This window comes from Dromaius novaehollandiae, unplaced genomic scaffold (genome assembly GCF_036370855.1).
Source record: "Dromaius novaehollandiae isolate bDroNov1 unplaced genomic scaffold, bDroNov1.hap1 HAP1_SCAFFOLD_41, whole genome shotgun sequence".
Classification (NCBI taxonomy): Eukaryota; Metazoa; Chordata; class Aves; order Casuariiformes; family Dromaiidae; genus Dromaius; species Dromaius novaehollandiae.
Genome location: NW_026991492.1, coordinates 2,160,141 through 2,182,072, shown reverse-complemented (window position 1 = coordinate 2,182,072; position 21,932 = coordinate 2,160,141). Strand labels below are relative to the sequence as shown.

The following is a 21,932-nucleotide window of genomic DNA, read 5'->3' as shown; positions in this document are numbered from 1 at the left end:
GCTGCTCCTGTTTTTCTCTCGGGCTCCTTGGGGTCACTCCCTGGGGGGGGGGGGGTCGGGTTCAGCTGCAGTTCTGACACCTGCCCTGCAAGTTGTGCAAGAGAGGGGTCTGCTTGGGAGTGGGGTGTCCGCAGCCCCCTTCTAACCTGTGTGACTCCAGAAAATGCAGTCTGTGGGGCTGGGAACTGAGCTGACTACCTTAAGGAGAGCCCATCCTCAGTCCTGATGGTCCTTTGACCATTCCCCTGTCATGTCCTGCCAGACTTTGAGCTGCCCTCCAGAAGGGCACCGCTGCCTCATAGCATCTCTGTGATGTCCGAGAGACCCCTGAAGAATCTGTAGAGATCCTGAGAGTGTGGAAATGGTGTTGGCGAACTGTATACAGGCAGCTGAAAAGAGCCCTGTGTGTCCTTGGCTAGAAGGGGAGTGTGGAGACCTCCCCCTGGTGCCCTGAGAAAGGGAGAAAGGGTTGGACAGCTGTGGTTTTGAAACTGGACTCCTCTGCTCCTAGCAGTGGCTGGGTTTTTTTTTTAGGGCAATGTATGAGAGTGATGGTCCTCCAGCTCAAAGCAGTGTGAGCACAGGACAGCTGGGAACAAGGCTAATAGACAGACAAGCTGTCCTCACTCTGTACCAAGTGGCAGTGAATCTTTTTGTTTTTCAAGACTCACAGTAGAAATGCTGAGAATTTCTGCCTTTGAGGAATACTCCCCAGGGATGACAAGGACATCTCAGAGAAAATAAACATTATTAAAACTTCCCTAAAACTCTGTTCCTCAGCTGTCATTCTTTAGAGCAGGTAGTGAAAACACTGAAAAGCCATTCCACATGACAAATAGATTTTGTTTGACAGAAACTGTGAGTGTCAGAGCTGTTGACCCCTGTTCCCATGTTCCCACTACTGTGCAGAAGGACTGAGTGCTCTGGAGCCCATGGGCAGAGGCTTCTGCTCCTCACAGCACACTCAGCCAGCACAAACCAGAGCTCAAGCAAGGTGCCTGCCCAGTGATCCTCCCCAAAAAAGAGAAAAGTAATGTGGTGTTTTCAAAGAGAAATGATACTTTCTTTTTCCTGGGAAGGTCTCTCCTAACTTTTCAATGTCGTTTCCTCCTTAAACAGTCCCCAAAGCCCAGTGGGATCAAATGACCAACGGCAGCTCCTTCAACGAGTTCCTCCTCCTGGCATTTGCAGACACATGGGAGCTGCAGCTCTTGCACTTCTCGCTCTTCCTGGGCATCTACCTGGCTGCCCTCCTGGGCAACGGCCTCATCATCACAGCCATAGCCTGTGACCACCGCCTCCACACCCCCATGTACTTCTTCCTCCTCAACCTCTCCCTCCTGGACCTGGGCTCTGTCTCCACCACTGTCCCCAAATCCATGGCCAATTCCCTGTGGGACACCAGGGCCATTTCCTACTCAGGATGTGCTGCCCAGGTCTTTTTCTTCTTTTTCTTATGTTCAGCTGAGTTTTCTCTCCTTACAGTCATGGCCTATGACCGCTTTGTTGCCATCTGCAGACCCCTGCACTACGGGATCATCATGGGCAGCAGAGCTTGTGTCAAAATGGCAGCAGCTGCCTGGGCCAGTGGTTTTCTCTATGCTCTCCTACATACTGCTAACACCTTTTCAATACCACTCTGCCAAGGCAACACAGTGGACCAGTTCTTCTGTGAGATTCCCCAGATCCTCAAGCTCTCCTGCTCAGACTCCTACCTCAGGGAACTTGGGCTTATTGTGGTTAGTGCCTGTTTATTCTTTGGGTGTTTCATTTTCATTGTGGTGTCCTACGTGCAGATCTTCACTGCTGTGCTGAGGTTCCCCTCTGAGCAGGGCCGGCACAAAGCCTTTTCCATGTGCCTCCCGCACCTGGCCGTGGTCTCCCTGTTCATCAGCACTGGCACGTTTGCCTACCTGAAGCCCCCCTCCATCTCCTCCCCAGCTGTGGATCTGGTGGTGGCTGTCCTGTACGTGGTGGTGCCTCCAGCAGTGAACCCCCTCATCTACAGCATGAGGAACAAGGAGCTCAAGGAGGCAGTGAAGAAATTGATCCAGCGGGTACAAGGTCAGCCCCAGTAGCTGTCCCTCATTCATTCACTCACCAGGATATCCGGCATCAAGGGGGTGTGTTGTGCATTTATTTCTTTCTTACTTTTCTCTTTTACATCTACAGTAAAAAACAAAGAAAAATATCCAGTTCATGTCATGTCTCCTCTGGAATCTCTCCTTTGAATCTGACCCAGAGACCATGTTGAAAGAGGAAGCCAGGCTTCCCCCTTCATCAGCAGAGGTGGGGGAACCTCAGAGCCCACTAGTTTGAGCTCCCTCGGATGCCCCCAGTGCAATGGGTTTCCCTTTGCAGTGTCTCTTTCGGCACTGACACCAAGGATGCTCAGAGGCCCAGAGCCAGGCTCAGGTGAGCACTGACAGGGTGAGACCAGAAGTCCGATGTCCATTAGGAGAGCCCAGATCTCCTAGCCACACTCAGGGTGTGACCTCACACCCTTCTCCTGCGAGGGTGGCAGCCAGCTGTCACCATGGGCTGGTCCTTTCCCTCTTCAGTGCTCCAACATTCACAGTGGAGTGGGAGCAGAAGGGAGGAGAGTCTGGATGCAGCTTGTGGGGACAGACCCTCTCCTCCTCAGGACCATCCCTACATTGCCGCAGCAGGCATATCCTTGCTGCAGCCTCTGAGTGGGGGCTGCAATGTTCTGCTGTGCTCTCATGTGTGTACATGGCCTAAGCGCTCCTGTAACATGGTGCTTCCTTGTGCATTTCTGTGAGCTCAGGCAGGACCAGGCCCTGGGCACCCTTATGCCAGACCTGGCCTCCAGAATAACATTTCCATAATAAAAGGGGTTCTCCTGCGTGATGTGCCTGAAGTCTGGCCTTTCTTCAGAAGATGGAGTCAAAAATATGTTCAAGGGATTGCACCACTGCAGGGTCTGCTGTTCTGCTTGCAAACTCCATGGGCTCTGGGGAATGAGCTCAGAGTCCCAGTGTGATCTGTTAGGGACCGAGGGTTGGATTCAGAGCTTGTTTCTCGGTGACCAGTGCCAGTGGAGATGGGGAATGGTCTCTGAATCACCTGTGCCAGGCTGTCCCACAGGTGACAGTGCTGATGAGAGAAGCCCATCCTTCTGGAGGGCAATCTGAGCCCCCAGGAGAGCTCACGGGGTCTCCAGGGACAGTGTGTGCCTGGGGGTGGGCAGTGAGTGGAGCCTCACAAAGTGAGGGATGGTCCACAGTGGAGTAACCAGAAGGTAAAGCACTAAATCCAGGTATGTAGGGGGAAACGAGGGCTCTGCAATCCCCACAGAGGCAGTGGGGACCCAGGAGGCCCAGGGAAGGGGCACTGGAGAGTGATTCCTGCAGCCTCAGTGAAACACCACAGCCTGGAGCTAGTGCCCACCCAAACACATCTCCTGCCATTGCAGGTGCCCTGGGGTCACTCTGAGCATCATCCATGAGCACAGACACACGTCAGCAGTATCAGTGGTGGTGATCCCTGTCCAGCTGGGTCTGATTCCTGCCCTGACCAGCATGGCCTGAGCTGAGTCAGGAGTCACCCCGTGGCCCCACAGCTCACTCGCTCTGCAGAGCAGCACCACCAGCCTGGGGCCCTGCGGGGAGCACAGGGCAGGGGTGCAGGAATGGCCAGGCCAGCACAGACACACTGACTTGGGAAAGGCTCTCTGGGGAGCAGGGATGCCCCAGGAGAGGAGCAGGGCAGCATTCAGAGATAGAAAACGAGAATGAGAAACAGGTTTCTCTGTGCACCAGCTTGGGGCAGGCTGCTGTGTCCCTGGGGCAGCAGGAGCTGCCGGAGGGGCTGCAGGCAGACAGGGAGGGGGATCTGCTGGGCACAAGAGCAGGGGAGGCAGAGAGTGACCAGCCTCATTGTGAGGCCTTGAGCCCTTGCCAGGGAGGTGCTGCCCTTGTCCTTGGGCCTGACCTGAGTTATGCCGTGGACACGCCTGTGCCTGGCCCTGCACCTCTCGGATCCTGACCTCACCTTGTCTCCGTGCCACTGAACCGACTCCCCGTTTCTGCCTTGGACCTGCTTCTGTACTACAGTCAATAAAGCCTTGGCAAGGGAAGCTGGGACTGAGCAGATCCCAGAGAAGGCTGTAGGTACAGGCAGACAGGGAGGGGGATCTGCTGGGCACAAGAGCAGGGGAGGCAGAGAGTGTCCTGTCTCATTGCGAGGCCTCGTCCCCCTTGCCGGGGAGCTGCTCCCCTTGTCCTTGGGCCTTGCCTGAGTTATGCCGTGGACAGGCCTGTGCCTGGCCCTGCAGCTCTTGCATCCTGACCTGACCCTGTGCCCATCCCGCTGACCTGACTCCTCATCTTTACCTTGCACCTGCCTCCAGACTACAGTCAGGGAAGCCTTGGCAAGGGAAGCTGGGACTGAGCAGATCCCAGAGAAGGTTGTAGGTACAGAAGGTGACTATATATGCCCACAGCAGCAACCCTTGCCTGACAGCCAATTTAAAGGTGCTCCATATGGGAAGCAGAGCCAGGAGCCAAGGGTGCTGGCAAGGCAGGCAAGGCAGAGCCCCACCGACGGGAGATGCCATTTCCCAGTGCCAGCAAAAAAAACAGCAGAGCAGGTTTGGGGATGGTAACCGGGGTCAGGCACAGTCCAGCGATCACCAGACAAGACTGTAGGGCTCCAACCCGCCCTGCTTGGTGCGGGAGGTTGGGCTGGAGACCTCCAGAGGTCCCTTCCCACTGAAACTCCTCTGTGACTCCATGGTTTCTTGCTCCTCAACCTCTGCTCTGGCATGTCTGGCAGGGGGATGAGAGCTACTAGAGCAGGGCAGAGTGAGTCCATCTGGGAGAGTGTCGGGGGGAAGATCCAAAGGTGCCCGGCTCAGCCCCGGCTTTGGAAAACTCCCTCATGCATCAGGAGAGGGTCCGTCTGCCTCTTCCACCCTGCCCTGTGCATCCCTCCCCTCAGCCAAAGCTGAGTCCAGCATCACCTGGAGACTCTCTTCCCCATGGGGAGCAGAGGGAGGGCCTTTGCCAGCCCCACACTGCCTTTCCCACTCCCAGCCTTTGCAGTTGCATGTGCCTGGCTCTGCCCACTTGCCTTCACCACAGTCACGGCTGCACTGGAAGCCCATGAAAATCCCGGAGCTCCACTCCTGTCCAGTGCCCCAGCCATGCAGCCAAGGGCAGGGGTCCTTGCTCCAATCTCCCTGCTCCTCCCCATGCTCTGGGCACCATTCATGCATGGGAGCTGCCTGCTGGCATTTTGCCTCTCCCAGGCCCTTTCCAGCACAGCCCAGACCCTCCCCAGCTCTCCCCACCTCCCCCGCCCTCTCCCCAGCCCACCCAGCAGAGCAGCCCAGGCTGGGGTGGGCCCCACAGCAGTGCCTGTGGCAGGGGGCTGCAGAGCTCTGGGCACTCACCCCACAGCCCCAGCCCCTCTGCAGGGCACAGCAGCTGCTGGGGGGCAGAGAGGGGTGTCAGCCTCCCCATCAGCCCCACACCTGGGGACCAGCAATGGCACAAGGAAATGGAGGTCGATCACTCCACGTCTCCACTGCTTTCATGACCAGAGATCCTTGACCCTGGCTGCCTGCAGCCCCTCTGGGCAGCCCCTCTCCCCAGCACAGCACTCACTGCCCACTCCAGGCACACGCTGGCCCTGGAGATCCCCTGTGCTCTCCGGGTGGCTCCATATCCCCTTCCAGCAGCATGGGCATCTCTCACCAGCCCTGTAATATGTGGGACAGTCCCCGGCAGAGACCTCTTGACCACTCACCCTCTCCAGGGGCACTGGGCATCCACAAGGGAGGGCTGAATCCAGCCCTCGTTCCCTAACGCATCACTCTATGAGCTGATGCCCCGCAGCCCATGCAAAACCCAGGCATGGCAACAGGGCCTTTTTGGGTGCAATTCCCTGAGTGCCTTCCTGGCTCCAGTTTGGGAAGAAGAGCCCAGCCTTCAGGCACAGTACTGAGAATATCCTCTTTTATTACAGAGATGCTATTTGAGACGCCAGCTCTGACACAGTGAGGGGCAGATTTACAAAAGGCCTCTCAGTCAGACACATGGGGTTTGTGTCTCTGGAGAAGTGGGATGCATTCAAACATTTGTTGACAAACATGACTGTCACAGAGAGAACACTCAAAACAAAAGAGTTGCCTGAGATGAATTGGAAATGATATGTGAGGAGAGATGGGCAGCTTATTGCTGCTGAACTACTACCACTTGAAGCAGTTTGCTGAGGGCCTCCTTGAGCTGCTTGTTCCTCATGCTGTAGATGAGGGGGTTCACTGCTGGAGGCACCACCGCGTACAGAACAGCCACCACCAGATCCACAGCTGGGGAGGAGATGGAGGGGGGCTTCATGTAGGCAAACATGACAGTGCTGACAAACAGGGAGACCACGGCCAGGTGAGGGAGGCACATGGAAAAGGCTTTGTGGCGGCCCTGCTCAGAGGGGATCCTCAGCACAGCAGTGAAGATCTGCACGTAGGACAGCACAATGAAAACGAAACACCCAAAGAATAAACAAAGACTAACCACAATAAGCCCAAGTTCCCTGAGGTAGGAGTCTGAGCAGGAGAGCTTGAGGATCTGGGGAACCTCACAGAAGAACTGGTCCACGACATTGCCCTCACAGAGTGGAACTGAAAATGTATTAGCAGTGTGCAGTACAGCATTGAGAAAACCACTGGCCCAGGCAGCTGCTGCCATTTTGACACAAGCTCTGCTGCCCATGATGGTCCCATAGTGCAGGGGTCTGCAGATGGCAACAAAGCGGTCATAGGCCATGACTGTGAGGAGAGAATACTCTGCTGACATAAAGAAGACAAAGAAAAAGACTTGGGCAGCACATCCCAGGTAGGAAATGGCCCTGGTGTCCCACAGGGAATTGGCCATGGATTTGGGGACAGTGGTGGAGATGGAGCCAAGGTCGAGGAGGGAGAGGTTGAGGAGGAAGAAGTACATGGGGGTGTGGAGGCGGTGGTCGCAGGCTACGGCTGTGATGATGAGGCCGTTGCCCAGGAGGGCAGCCAGGTAGATGCCCAGGAAGAGCGAGAAGTGCAAGAGCTGCAGCTCCCGTGTGTTGACGAATGCCAGGAGAAGGAACTCAATCAGGGAGCTGCCATTGGACATTTTGCTATCTCCAGGCATGGGGGACTGTCCAAAGAGGAAAAGACATTGACAAGTTAGGAGAGATTTTTTTCAAGCAAAAATAATCCCCAGAATGTTCCAGTACTCATACAACCCCCCCCCACACACACACACACACATTCCTTCTCTCTTTACTGAGAGGATCTTTGTGCAGCTCCCTTGCTTGAGCTCCACTTTGCACTGGCTGAGCTTGCCTTGAGGAGTAGAGACCTCTGCCCGTGGGCTCCAGAGGACTCAGTCCTGCTACGCAGGAGTGGGAACAGGGGAACGGCGGTGACTAGCCCTGACAGTCACAGTTCCTGTGAGGTGAAAGCCACTAACTATGTAGAAGAGCTTTTCAGAGTCTTCACTCCCAATTCTGAAGGATGAGGTTTGAGGAACAGAGTTTTAGGGATTTTGTAGGGATTTTATTTTCTTTTAGATGTCAGCCCTGGGCAGGGTTCCTCAAAGGTAGAAATCCTTGGCATTTCTACTGTGAGTCCTGAGAAAAATGGATTCACTGTCCCTTGTTGCAGAGTGAGGACATCTCATCTGTCTATTAGTCTCATTCCCAGCTGTCCTGTCCTCTCACCTCTTTGAGCTGGAGGATATTGCCCTAAAAAGAAACCAGTCCCTGCTGACTGCAGAGGAGTCCAGGTTCAAAGTGCAGGTCTCCAACCTTCTCACCCTTTCTCAGGGCCCCTGAGGGAGGTCTCCACAACCCCCTTCTAGCCAAGGACACACAGGGCTCTTTTCAGGTGCCCACTTACACCCTCCCACGACCATCTCCATTCTCTCAGCATCTCTGCTGCTCCTTCATTTGTCTCTCAGATATCACAGAGGTGCTATGAGACAGCTGTGCCTTTCTAGAGTGCAGCTCACAGCCTGGCAGCACAACACAGAGAAACAGTCGAAGGACCATCAGGACTGAAGGTGGGCTCCTTAAGGGATAGTCAGCTCATTTCCCAACCCCACAGACTGTCTTTCCTGGAGCCGCACAGCTTAGAAGGGGGCTGGGGAAACCTCATTCCCATGCAGATCCCTCTGTTCCACAATTTGCAGCCTCGGTGTCTGAACTGCAGCTGAAACCACCCTAACCCCAGGGAGCTCAAAAGCAAGAACAGGAGCATCATGGAGAGGAGGAGAAACAAGGAGCAACACCATGATCCTGCTGCCAAGGGAGGCAAGGAGAGAGAGGCAGATGGGCACTCAGGAAAGCCTTCACCTTTTCCAGCTGGGCATGCCACCTCAAAGACAGTGACATTGCAGGGCAGTCGCTCTCAGACCCTTTGTCCAGCAGCATGAAATGGGCCCGTGGCAGGAGAGAGGCCCCTCTCCTCTGCTGGAGGTCTGGCTGCAGAGGAGGATGCTCATGCCCTGCACCCCATGGCTGTCAGGGCAGAGGCTCTGCTGGGTGGAGGGGAGACACGGGGGGCTTGCTCAGAAGAAGCTGTCTGCATTGGAGGGACTGATCATGGCCACAAAGGTGCTGCTGGAGGTGGAGCTGAAGGGGCTTGCTGAGGTGTCTGACAGACCTATTAATCTCTCAGAGTAAAGGGTTAGGACTCTCAGGTCCTTACCAAAACAAAACAAAAAAAAAGCAACCCCCCCCCTTTCCTTCACTCTCTGCCAAAATTAGGGACCTGAAAGCACAGACACTAGAAGGAAAGCTCCTTCTCTTTCAAGTAGCCCTGTTCCTGACATTCCTCTTGAAAAGCTGGGGGTTGCTCCTCCCACCCAAAGCTTTGTCCTGCAGCACCATAGGGAGCTCCCCGGGCAGGCTGAGTGCTGATTCTTGCAGGCGGCAGAGTCACTGCCCTGGGCACACAGCACCCTGGGGAACAGGGACACTGCTCTGAATTACAGCCCTAGGCAGACCTGTGTGCACACCCCAGCTTCACACCCGTGCAGGGTCCCTGGGAGAAGGGAGCAGCATGCCCTGTCCCTCTGCCTGTGAGTCAGGGAATCCCTCCTTTGAAGCAGCTCCTCCTCTGCTTATGCACCGGAGGAGCCAGGAGAGTGACCTTTAAAAAGCCTATCAGTCATGGGATGGGATGGGTTCAGAAGACCCCTCCAAGAACCCCAGTAGTATTGCTCTACACACAGAGACTCACCACGTCAAGGGCTGTGAAGATTTCTCCCACAAGGAGCTCTCCTCTGTCCTCCCACTCCACACTGCCTTCCACTTCTCACTGCCTTCTCTCATCTCATGTCAGCAGCAGCAGGCAGTGCCCGCAGCCCTGCTGCTCTTGGCAGAGGAGCTGCTCCTGCACACAGCTGTCTCTGGGCAGTGCTGCCAGGTTGCCATGAGCTCCCTCCATCCCAGGAGCCTGGCCCCACTCAGGAGCAGAGGCCCAGCTGAAGGCCTGAATTTCTCTGTCCCTTGTGCTCCCTCCTCCTGGGAAATGTTCACTGAGGTAAACCAAAATAATCACTGATGCTCCCTCTCTAAACAGTGTAGAGAGAGTGATTCTAGCATTGCAATTTGTTTCATCAGAGGATGGTTATCTGCAAGAGGTGGAAATGTCCCACTCAGAAAGCCCCTATCCCCATCTCTTTACTAGGCAGGACACCTAGATGGGGACAAAAGCAGAGCTTGTTTTCCCATTGTTCAAGTATTGTTTCAGATGAGTCAGTTTGGGCTTCTTGAGCTGCTTTAGAAGGCCCTGGGCTGGCGTGAGATTCAGATCCTTCCTGTGAGCTCCACAAAAAGCAGCCAGGAGGTGGGATTGCCCTTGCCCAGGCAGAAGTGAGCACAGCATGGATGTCTGCATGTGAGATCAGGAGTCAGCTGCTCACACACAAACACCTGGTGACACTGGAAGAGACAGAGGTGGTGCAAGGCATGTGCCAGTGTCTGCTTGCTCTGATGGAGCAAGTGTGAGGCCTGCATCCTTCTGGAGCATGACTTGGGAGCCAGGTAGGGAATTGCCTTGGCCACCTGAAATGATACTCGATGCCCACTGCTCCCAGAGCTCCACTCACTAGGAAGCTGAGACACAGACAGATCCCGACGTTGCAAACAGCTGATGTCATCCAGTGCAGACACTTGATTCGGTGACACAGCAGTAGGCCTGCAGGGCCATGTCGGATGCCTGGGGTGTCCAGCACAACCACAGGTCTCTAGCACACACAGCATGGGAGCTATAGGAAAGCCATGCCCCTTTGGAGTGGTTGCTGGGCAAGTGCCCCAGGGCATCTCACGTTTCCTACCAGTGCCCAAACACCTGGATCCTACCACTGCCTTTAGGCCAAGTCCATCCGATCTACAGCCAAGCGTGCTTCATAAATGGGAGAGACACATCACACCAAGGTCTCTGCTCTAGCCTCTGCCCCTTAAAACCTTCTAGCTTTCCTCCCCATGAACCTCTTCTCACCCCTCAGATGATATGACATGGGAATGGGCTAGTGATGACCTCAGGGTGGCCAAATCACAGGCTGCCTTGGCCCAGGGACTTCTTCAGTGGCACCTTGTCCTGCCAGGAGATGGATTCACCTCTGTCACAGGCCCCAAGGTGCTACAAATCACCTCAGGCAGCAATCTCTGCTGCCAGGGCTGCACAGCCCAGCTCTGTTTCTCCCTGGCCCTGGGCACTGCAGGGTTTGCTCTCTTAGTGGGAACCTCCTTTCACCATTGCATTGCCGCCTGCTATCTATGCCAGCATGGCTCTGTTCTGAAGTGGGGCCATTGCACACACAGTGTCCTTGGCTCGTGGTAACAGGTGTCACCGTTACAAATCTGTTCCCTGTGTCACAGTTGAGGCTCTGCAACCCAAATATACACAAGTGCATGCATCCTGGGGCACAGAGAGGAACAGATGGAGATGCACAAGCTGTCACAGGCCTGAAACATGGTTGAAATAACTGAAGTGTGATCGGACAGCTCGCATGACTGGAGGGCTGTGATGGCAGGGTACAAGCTCTGCAGGCAAGATGGCTAGGGAAGATGGGCAGGGGGGATGCCCTTGGTGTGAAGGGACATCTCAGATGTATGGAGTTCTTGCATGGGATGGACAAGGGTCAGGGCTCCAGAGAAGAAAAACAGCCAACAGTGGATGGGGGTTAAGTGAGGGATTGCTTGCAAGAGCCAATCCCATACAAGTCTTTGGGGCTGGATGGGCTGCATCTGAGGACACTGAGAGGGCTGGCCTATATAATAACAAGGCCAGTCTCTATCGCCTTTGAAAGGTTGTGTAGATCAGGGAGGTCCCAGTGACCAGAAAAAGCAATATGTTGTGCCCATCTTCAAAAAAGGCCACAAGGATAAGCCAGGGAGCTGCAGGCCCTTCAGCCTCACTTTGGTGAGGAGTGTGTCATGCAGCCAGTTCTCTTGCCTCACATTTCTGGGCACATGAAGAATGTGCCTGGTAGCAGTCAGCATGGTCTTACTGAAGACAAATCATTCCTGTGCAAGCTGATTGCCTTCTGTGAGCAGAGACCTGTGATTGTGCAGGAGCAGAAAGTACTGGATGTCATTTACCATGATTTTAGCAAGGTGTTGGACCCTGTCTCCACAAATATTCTTGAATACAAGTAAGGCTTTACGATAAGATGGGTAGAGAACCCAGTGGGTAAAAAAGCTGGTTGGATGATTGAGCTCAAAGGGCTTTTTGGTGTGGGTCATGCTTTACCAGGAAGCCAGGTAAATGTGGAGTATGCAGGGGTCTGTATTGAGACCTGTCCTGTCTGACAGGTTCATCAGTGACCTGGAGCATGCAACTCTCATCACTTTTGTAGACGGCACCTGATCAGGAAGAAGAGTCATTTGTTTGAGGGCTGCCATTCAGAGGGACCTCAGCAGGCAGGTGGAATGGGCTGTCAGGAATGTTGTGAAAGTGCAGGTCCTGCACCTGGGGTAGACCGACACCCTGCAGTGATAAGGCCTGGGGAGTGCCTGGCTGGACAGCAGCTTTTTGGAAAAGGACCTGGGAGTCTTTGTGGGCAGGCAGCTGAACATCAGCCAGCAGCGTGCCCTAGAAGCAAAGGAGGCCACAGTGTCCTGGGCTGCATGAACAGCAGCACAGCCAGGAGATCAAGGGAAGCGATTAGCCCCCTCTACTCAACACTCGTCAGAGCCCATCTAGATACTGCATCCAGCTGGGCTCCCTGTAGAACACTGTTGATCACATGGAGTGAGTTCAGTGGCAGGACCCACGGTGGTTGGGGGCTGCAGCACTTGCCCTGGGAGGAGAAGCTGAGGGAACAGGTTTGTTCAGTGCAGAGAAGGGAAGGTTTCTGGGGGAACTCATAGCAGCTTCCCAACCCAAGGTTGGCACCAATAAAGAACAAGGCTTTTACAGCAATTCATGGCAGGAGAATGAGAAGCAATGGTCATAAACTGACACAAGTGCAGCCAAAATTGTAGATAAGGGAGAAAAATCAGTGAGGATCCTAAAGCATTTGAAGAAGGGTCCAGAGAGGTTATGGACTCTCTGTTCTTGGAGGCTTTCAGGATGCAGCTGGACAAAGCCCTGAGGAACTTGGTGTGAATTCAGTGTTGATCCCTATGTGAGCAGGAGGTTGGACTAGAAACCTCTCAAGGTCCCTTCCGACCTGAATGATTTGGTGATATTGTCATCTCTGGCAATAGCTACTACAATTCTTGCAGTCAGGAATTCTTTTCCTGCACAGAGGTTAGCACCTGACATGGCCTCCCCAGAGCCAGGCTCTCCAAGTGGTGTGAGTTGCCTCTTGGGCCTGAAAGGTTTTAAGGTCAAGGGTTAGTTATGAGTGACTGCTTGTCCAGAGCGAGCCCTCTTCACAGCCTACAACACCTGCACATTACAACATGATGCCAAATGAGTATGACATATGCAGAAAGTCACGGTAGGAGGGTGATTGCACTCTAACACCCATGAGGTCCTTTGCTGATCCAAAAATATCCAGAAGGATTGGAAGAGCCTTAAACCTCTTGGGCACACATAGCTAATGCTGACTTTGTCACTATGGGAGGCTGAGGGAGCTGGGTTTGTTCAGCCTGGAGAAGAGAAGGCTTTGGGCAAACCTAATAACAGCCTCCCCATACCTACCAGGATGTCACCAAGGAGATGGAACCAGCCTCTTCACTGCTGTGCATGATGTGAGGGTGAAGGTCAATGGGCATTAGCCGAAACAAGAGAGGTTCAGGCTGGGTGTAAGGAGAAACTTTTAACCAATCCAGACAGCCAAGCACTGGGGCAGGTTGCCCTGAGAGGCTGTGCCATCTCCATCCTCAGAGGTTTTCAAGTCCTAAATGAGTAAAGCCCTGAGCACCCTGATCGGACCTCATAGCTGACCATGCTGTGAGAAGGCAGTTGGGCCAGAGACATCCTGAGGTCCCTTCCAGATGGAATGATTCTGCATTTCCTTCCGCCCCAGGTCTTCTCTTGACCTTGGGAAAACATTCAGCTTGCCTGTGATCATGGAAGCAGATCTCACGAAAGTATGAGCAGATCAACTGCATGCTCCTTCTCCTGCTTTAGTTAGAGTCATGCAGATTCAGGACTGCTTAGCAGCTACCCACAAATAACCTTGAATTTTCTTTTGCTTTGCCTTTTATTGCATTTTTCCCTCTTTTCCACCTTCCAAATTCTTCTCTTTTAACATCCTGATACCCTCCCATGCTGTCAGCCAGTCTCAGTTTGCCCTGTCTCCATTGGCCCTGCATTTTCTTTCTTCATTCAGCTTTCTGAGATAGTTGCCATGGTGGTCCCTACCATTGCCAGCAGTCCCTTTAAACTGGTACCTCCTTTTATTATGTGTGGTGTCCTGCAGTTCCTCCTGCCGTTATGCTGTCAGAGGCACCGCAAGACAGGATGAGGCATCTGCACACACACCTTAACAGCTGACAGAAAGGAGCTTCAGTCCAGAGGGGCCTTGAGAAACTTGGGGATTTGGCCAACAGAAGCCTCAGGATGTTGTACAAGGAGCAGTGACAGGTCCTGCATAGAGTGGCAGAACAGCCTATAGATCAGGACAGGCTGGGATATGACCGTCAGAGGAGTGACCCTGCGGAGAAGGGCTTGGACATTATGAGGGATGCTGTATGAGCTAGAGATGCACGCTCACTGCAGATGAGGCCAGCTTCATACGAGGCTGCTTCAGGAAGACTGTGTGCACCCAGACAAGTGGAATTATTATACCCCTGGGCTCAGTACTGGTGTGGCTGCATCTGGAATAGTGTGTCCCAGGGTGGGCTGCCCAGTCCTGGAGGAATGGGAAGGAAGCAGAGAGGGTCCAGAGGAGTTATCGTTCTGAAGCACATGGCTCATATGGAGAGGCTGAGGGACATGGGTTTCTTCAGCCTGGTGAAATGGAGGCAAAGGGCAGCACAGTATAAAAGGCACGAGAAGGGGAAACCAGGCTAAAACGGGAACTCACAACTCAGCTCCAGGGCAATAAGGCAGCATACAAGAATTGGAAGGAAGGAGAGGCTGAAAAGGAGGAAGTCATAAACATTGTCCACCAAAGTAGGGATGGTGTTAGGGAAGCCAAAGCTCTCAGAGGGTAGACACTTGCAAGGGACATCAAAGGCCTGAAGAAGAGCTGCTACTGCTTCAGTAAGGGTAAAGGATAAAAAGGAAAACGTTGGCTCTTTGCTGAAGGCGGCAGAGAATCTCATAACAGCAGATGTAGGTAGGTCTGAGGAGCGCAGTGCCTTTTTGGCTTCAGTCTTCACCAACAAGGTCTCCCTCACTGTTGTGCCTAGAGTCTGGTCTCCAGATGAGAAAAGCAACCAACAGTGCATGAGGTCTGAGTGAGGGACCTGCAAGAACTCAACCCCTACAAGTCAGTGGGATTGGAATGACTGCATCCAAGGACATTGAGAGAGCTGACAGCTGTCACAGCAAGGCTGCCCTCTATCACCCTTGAAAGATGGTGGAGATGGGGTGAGGTCCCAACACCTGCAGAAAGACAAACGTTACATCCATCTTCAAAAACGGCCCAGAGGGCAAGCCAGGGAAAGACAGGCCTTTGAGCCACAATTGGTTAAGGAGTGTGTCATGGAGTGAGTCCACCCATTTTTGGGCACATGAGGGAGAAGAAGGTGACAGTGAAGAGTCAGCATGGATTTACCCAGGGTGAATTGTGCCTCACCAACCTGATTGCCTTCTATGATTAAATAACTCTATTTGTGGTTGGAGAGTAGAAAGTGTCTTTCAACTTGACTTTTGCAAGGTGTGTGAAACTGTCTTCCACAATATTTTTGTGGAACAGATTTTGGAAATTCACAGTCTAGATGGGTGGACAACCAGATGTCTAAAGAACTTGTTGGATGATCAGGCTCCAAGGGCAGTGGTGAATGCGTAGTACTCTTCTTGGAGGCCGGGGAGAAGTGGAGCACGCAGGTGCCCTGTGACAGTGGAAGTAGACCAGCTTTCTTGTCCTCCTCCAGGCAGAACTTTTCAGATACAGGGCTTCTTGTCAGGAATCCCCAAGACCACCCTGATCAATCCTTTACTTCACTTTTAATATCCGTGGTTGTTTTTTCTCCCCCCCCTCGCCCCCCCAGTCTGTCTCTTTTACCATCCTGATCCCTTGCCCTACAATCAGTCCATTCCTGCTTACCCTTAACCCATTGGGGCTGTTTGGGATTGTGTTTCTTTTTTCTTTTTTTTTTGACACAGAGGAGCTTCAGTCCAGAAGGATCTGGAGAAACTCAGGTGATTCGGATAACAGATACCTTATGGAGATTTACAAGAGAAGTGTCAAGTCCTGGGCCTAGGTGGGAAAGACCCTGTCCATGACGAGAAGTACAGGGACCTGGGCTTCTTTAACCTGGTGAAGTGCAGGCAAAGGGCAGGAGAGTAGGAGCCTGTGACTGTGTGAAGGGTGGTTTCAGAAATGATGGAGCTTTTCTTGGTAGTGGTAAACAGCATGAGAAGGGGAAAGAGCCACAAACAGCAGCTTGCGGGGTTTAGATGCAACATTAGGAAAAGGAAATGTCACTCGTAGGGTAGTGCTGTGGCACAACAGGTCACCCAGAGGGAGTCTGTGTTCAGCCCTTGGCTTTGTGTTTCAAGGAAAAGCAAGTGAGGACAGGGAGACATCAGGAGAGGTCAAGACATTCCAGGGTGAGAGCAAGGTTAGGAAGCAGGTTGGGTGTCTACAGTCTGCAAGGAAACAGGAACAGGCGTGGGAAAGCATAGGACAGCCTGTGGTGGAGATGGCTGAGCGCACTGCCAAGGCTGAAAGCTCCCAACACAGCTAGGTCTTTGTCCTCTTGTCTATGGCTGGTGTCTCTGCCACCAAGGCCCATGAGAAGACACCATTCCTTAAAGCACTGGGCCTTGCTGCCTCCTTGTCCCTTGGGAGCCCAGCAGGTGCCGTATCATGGTCCTGCACTCAGCATTGTGCACCCCCACCTGCACACTGCCCCCAGGAAGAGCCCTGAGCAATACATGATGGAAAGGATCACCCTACCCAGGGGCTGGGTGTCAGTGCCTGGCTGCTCTGCCTGAAAACACACATCAAGGTGGACTTGGCATCACAGCCACCTGCACATTGCCTTTGCCTGCCTGCAATCAGGGCCTCCAACTTTCTGCTCTAATCAGCCCCCGGGGAGGCTTTCTTGGTAATGGCCCTCAGTGGGACCTGTTAACACTCCAAGAAACTTGGGATTTGCTTCTGACTTCAACTTCTTGAGAGGTTTCTTCAGTCTCTTCTCAGCATCTGCAGTTCATGGGCTCAGCACCAAATACACCTGAGGGGGTCATTGGAATGCAAAAGCCCCTAAGGAGCCATGGCGCTTTCCATAATTCCCTTCAGTTCTTCAAGTCTTGTGTGGCTAATTGGGAAGCTTTCAGGAGTGTACTGAGATTAGGCAGATTTCAATGAGCACCTGAAAACAGAAGATGTCTGCTTCTGAAGCTTTCTTTATTCTTCAGTTTTCAGAATAAACGATACCCACATTCTCCAGTTCATACTGACACCCACTGTCTCCTAATGAAGTCTGGACATGTAGGACAAGCAGTATTTTTGATAGAAGACAGGTATGGACAACCTTCCTCCCCAGCTGCCCAGCCCTGTCAGTTCCCTCATCAGCCACTGGGGACTTAGAGCACTCTGGTTAAAATCTAACCTTTTTCCACTCAAGGCTGTAGCTGAAGGTTACAGCTCATGTGCACCAATTCCCCACTGCTTTCCTTAGAGAACTAGCTGCAAACAGACACAGAAGGATTTGTCTGAATTGCGATGAAACAAAAATAAAATTTGAAACAGTTTAAGAAAAGATAAAAGGCACTCCTCAACTGTATGTCAAGTCCAAGCTGCCTCCAGTGAGCTCCACTGCCCACAAGACATAACCTTCCTTGAAATGTTTTTGACAGATAAATAGGAAAGGATAGACAAGACACAGAACAAAGGAGCTGGCTAAAGAGACAATGAGACTGCTGAAAGACGAGGCAAGCTTCAGACTCCCAGAAGCTCAGAGCAGCAACTGGAGAGTTGAGAGGTGCCTGAATGATAAAGAGCAAGGGGAGGAGGAAAACTGTGAAACTATGGAAAGTGCATATGCCCAGAGATTCTGATGCAAAGATGACTTTAGAAATGACCAGTTTCATCAGGACATGTGGAAATATGTGAGAGAGCACTGAGATTACATCCACAGCCTAATAGACAGAGCAGTGGAAACACAAGGTGAAGGGCTGATCAATATTTCTTCTTCCGAGATCAATACCTTTCTGGACGGTTTCCACTATTTCATCATAGGAAAACATTGTCATTAAAATTAGTCAATCATCTCAGCTGATGAAAGTGGGCTCATATTTTTTTAACCTTGAAAACAGTTCTTCACCTTTCCAGGCAGAGCTCAGGTGCCCAACCAAAATCACCCAGTGGCACTTGGAGAGGCCCTGGTGTCTCTGAGGCATCTGCCTGGGCCTGGCAGCTCTCACACGTTACCTGCAGGAGACCAGAGCCCCTTGGAGCTGCAGAGGGAGGCTGGGCAGAGGGGACCAGGGCACCTGCAATGGCACCACATGTCCATGACCCTGTGACTGCATCCCACCCCACGTCTGAAAATCTCTTTCCCTTTTGAAAAAGAAAAGAAAATAAAAGAAAAAGAAAAAGAATCTCCCCAAAAGACTAGTGTATCAAAAAGGAACTAAACAAAAAAGAGCATTAAGAACACAAAGAAGTTTCAAAAATGAAAAGTGTAACAAAGCATTCTTTTTTTCACTTTCAATAGTTTATTTAATTCTCGTTTCTTTTTTATTGACAGTTTCTAAAGTCTTCTTTTATAATACGTCCTACAATATTAAAAAGGTATTTTTGTACCTCACGCAAGTCCAGTGCCCCTCAAACCACTCCCTGCCCAGGATCTTCCTTGCCACTCCTCACTCTTTGCACACAGCAAGTCACACCATGAGGTGTCAAGCTCTCACAATGATAGAGGAAAGCAGGCTGATCAGCTTCAGTAAAATGCCCTAGTTATTGATGGCCAAAATTGCACCAATCTCAATGTACCTGTGTTACAGTGACATCTTAAAGGAGTCCCTACACATCTAGCCACAAACCCTTTTCATTCCCTGCATGGTCATGAAGTGCGACTCCATTTCAGGCGACAACAGGGATGGGAATTATCTCACCCGATGCCAGACCCCTCCAGTGCACGTCTCTGGCTAACCCAGTTGTCTGGACTTCCCTTTCTAGTTGGTGGAAAGAAATAAGTTGTCCCCCTCAGAGGTCTTGAGATATTTCTCCTGGTGACCAGCCAATGCTCCAGAAAGGTCCCCATAGTTCCTGGGTCACATTTCCCAGCACTGCATGGGAACATACAGGGCATCTCAGGCAGCCATGGCCTCTGTATGCACCTATAAAGGCCTGAATGTAAAGTTCTTGTCATAGTTTGAAATCTATGAAAAATATAGCTCTATGCAGGAACTGAAGAAATTCTTTGTTTTCAGAATTTCAAACATTCTTTATCAATTCTAATGAATAATTTCTTTCGTTCTGATTGGCAGCACCATGCATGTGCACCACAGTAATTACTCTATGTGAGTTTACATGTTAATATATATGTACATGTTCTTCTTCATGATACACTTCCTGAAAACACTCTGAACGGAGAAACTTTGCTCTGAGAAATGACTGAATTCAAACTGACATGTCTCCTCTCTCTTCTTCTGCCTCTCTGTCCTCTCTTCCTCTGTCTAGTCTGTCTTTACAGAGGCCTCATGGCCCCTCTGCCCCCCAGGGAAGTCTCCTGTTGGATCCTGCCAAGCGGATCCTCAATTAGCTGAATCACCTACCAGAATGTCACCCAGACTGCTGTGTCGTCTTGTCCTTCCTACAAGGTCTCCACTGGCTCAGCACCTGCTCCAAGGCAAAGGTCTCTGCACTCCAGCCACCCCTTTGCACAGAGCACACCTGCACCTCCTCGCCACCCCAGCCTGCCTTCCTCAGGAGCTCAGTTTCATCCTGCCACGTGAGCTGTCCCACCACGAGTGTGTAATCCCACGGGAACAGGGGAGAGGGAGGTGCCAGTAAAGGGACATGGCTGGGATGTTGAATGTGGGGCCCAGAAGCGAGGATGACTCAGAAGAAGTGCAGGGGACAAAAAGACAGAAGTGACACCTCTGCAGTGTTGATGGTGAGGTCACCTCTTGTACAGGAACCTCATGGGCTGGGTTGTGGTAGGAACCATTTTGAGAACAAGAAGAAAATCACAGCACCACTCATCCCATCAGAGATAATATAGGGGCAGGAGGATGGGGAGAGGCAGGCAAAGGGGACATGGCAGCAGTGCTGACTGTGAGGTCACTTCCACTGCAGCAGCCTGGTTGGTCCTCAGCAGATGTGCTGGCCAGCAGGCATTGTGATGTCACCCAGTGCCTCAGAGCATCCACCCAGCAGCAATCACAGCCCTGGGGAGGGGAGGGGGTGATGCAGGTGACAGGGCCCCATCTGGGTGCTGATTGTGAGGGCACCTCTGCTGCAGCCACCCCACCAGCCCACAGCTGCAGGCAGGCAGGCACGGCTCATGGCCACCCTGCCCAGGACTCGCCCCTCTGGAGCGGACCTGCCACTGAGCAGTGCACAGCTCCTCACCTGGGTCTTCTCCAAGCTCAATGTGCTGCCCCTGTGTTCCAGAGACACCATGGACATTATCTGGAGGCTTCCTCTGGCAGCTCAACCTTCCCAAAGTAGCGCATGATGGATTATTACCAGCCAGAGGGGTATTTTATAGTGTGCTACCAAGAAGGAGTCATCCTGCAGGCTCCAATGTACAGTTTGATGATGGGTGGGTGAGATGAACTGTGCAAGGCCTCCTGGGACAGCCCTGGACCACTCTAGAAGGAACTGACTCTCACTTGCTTTTATACACACCTCACTGCCAAGAAGGCATCTGAGACACAATGACCTCACCAGCATCACCAAAGCCACATGCATACTGCTGTCTCTCAGGTTCTCAATGTCCTCACCAAGACAACCAGCAGTAATGTCCCTGATGCTGGCCTACCAGGTAGGGATTGAAAAGGGGCCTCACATTAAGCCCTGGAGCCATGTCCCTACAGCTGCCCTATCAGGTACTGAGTCACCAATGACGTCACAAACGCCAACGGCAGCCATGTGCCTGCTGCTGGCCTATCCCATACCAAGGCACCACTGACCTCACACTCAGCCTTGAAGCCATGTGCCTGCTGCTGGCCTATCAAGGACGGAGGCAGAAGCACCTCACAGTCTGCACCAACAGCACTTAGGTGCCTCCCCCGGCCTAGGAGGTGCTGAGGCACAAGTCACCTCACAGGCAGCACCCAAGCCAGCTGCCTGCAGCTTGCCCAGCAGCTCCTGAGGATAAAGGGACCTCACAAGCACAGACCCTCCCCATGGGCCTGCTGCTGACCTGTCAGGTACTCAGGCAGAAGGGACCTCCAAGACTACACTGAAGCTATTAAAAGGTTTCTTGCTGATCAGGAGAATACACAGAGGTGACATCCCAAGAACCTGCACCAACCAAGAGCCTGCTGGGCACAGCCCTTTCTCTACAGGAAGGTGCTCTGCCAAAGGATCTGTCACAGGGGGAGCTGGGAACCTCCACTGGTTCTTCAGGCATGAGAAACATCTCTGGGCCACTATGTATTTCACAAGAACACACGGGTTGAGGCAGGCTTCTCTCATGCCCGTCACAGAGGAGAAGCTCACCTGGGTCGCCCTCATGTACCTTGATGTCACTGTCATCACTCCTTTCATGACGCTCCTCTGCAAACGGCTGTCATCTCCTGGCAGGATTCTCTCCAGGTCATGTGACATCTCCACTCTGTCACCCTGGGCACAAATCACAAAAAGGAACAATTTCACTTGCATCTCCTTTACCATCAAGTCTTAGATGCGAGCCACTTCTTCTGCAGCACCTGCTAAATGACAGCAGGATGCCACTTCCATTTCTAGGGCCTCAGTACAGAGATCAGCCCAGGGAGCAGCTGCACTGGAAAGGGTTTCTGACACTGTTAGATCCACTCAGCACTGCACCAGCCATCGACCTGATGCCAGACCCCAGCTGTGGCAGCTGGTCCGCAAACACACTGTCTCTGCCCCACAGAGCTGGCCCTTCTGCTAGATACAACCAAGTGCCAGCAAGCAGAGATGGGTGCAGGACACTCGCCACTTGCACACTGCCCAGGCACCGCTCTGCTCACTGCTTCCACACAGGAATCACAATGCTGGCTTTGGGGTTGACAGCTACAGGGACACACCCTGGCACCCTGCCTCCATCCTCGGGGGTTCCAGGGCTGCACTGGCAGCCTACCTGACCATGACTGGAGCAACCTAGGAAGAAAGAATTGAAGGGTTACCGTCAGTTCTGCTGGCCTTATATAGTCA

The 21,932-nt window shown here is 52.6% G+C and overlaps 2 protein-coding genes across 2 annotated transcripts; one reads left to right on the top strand and one right to left on the bottom strand.

The window, feature by feature from the left end:
• The first annotated feature begins 1,142 nt into the window (after nucleotides 1–1,142).
• On the top strand, nucleotides 1,143–2,078 carry LOC135326960 (olfactory receptor 14C36-like). Its single transcript, XM_064504600.1, has one exon. It carries the CDS (start codon nucleotides 1,143–1,145, stop codon nucleotides 2,076–2,078), a length of 936 nt encoding a protein of 311 aa, XP_064360670.1.
• Nucleotides 2,079–6,197: 4,119 nt separating this feature from the next.
• On the bottom strand, nucleotides 6,198–7,133 carry LOC135326959 (olfactory receptor 14A16-like). The gene has a single exon (XM_064504599.1). It carries the CDS (start codon nucleotides 7,131–7,133, stop codon nucleotides 6,198–6,200), a length of 936 nt encoding a protein of 311 aa, XP_064360669.1.
• Between the last annotated feature and the right edge of the window lie 14,799 nt (nucleotides 7,134–21,932).

Bases quoted from the DNA above. Each gene is read 5' to 3' on its own strand.
- LOC135326960 (XM_064504600.1), top strand. From the start codon at position 1,143: ATGACCAACGGCAGCTCCTTCAACGAGTTCCTCCTCCTGGCATTTGCA.
- LOC135326959 (XM_064504599.1), bottom strand. From the start codon at position 7,133: ATGTCCAATGGCAGCTCCCTGATTGAGTTCCTTCTCCTGGCATTCGTC.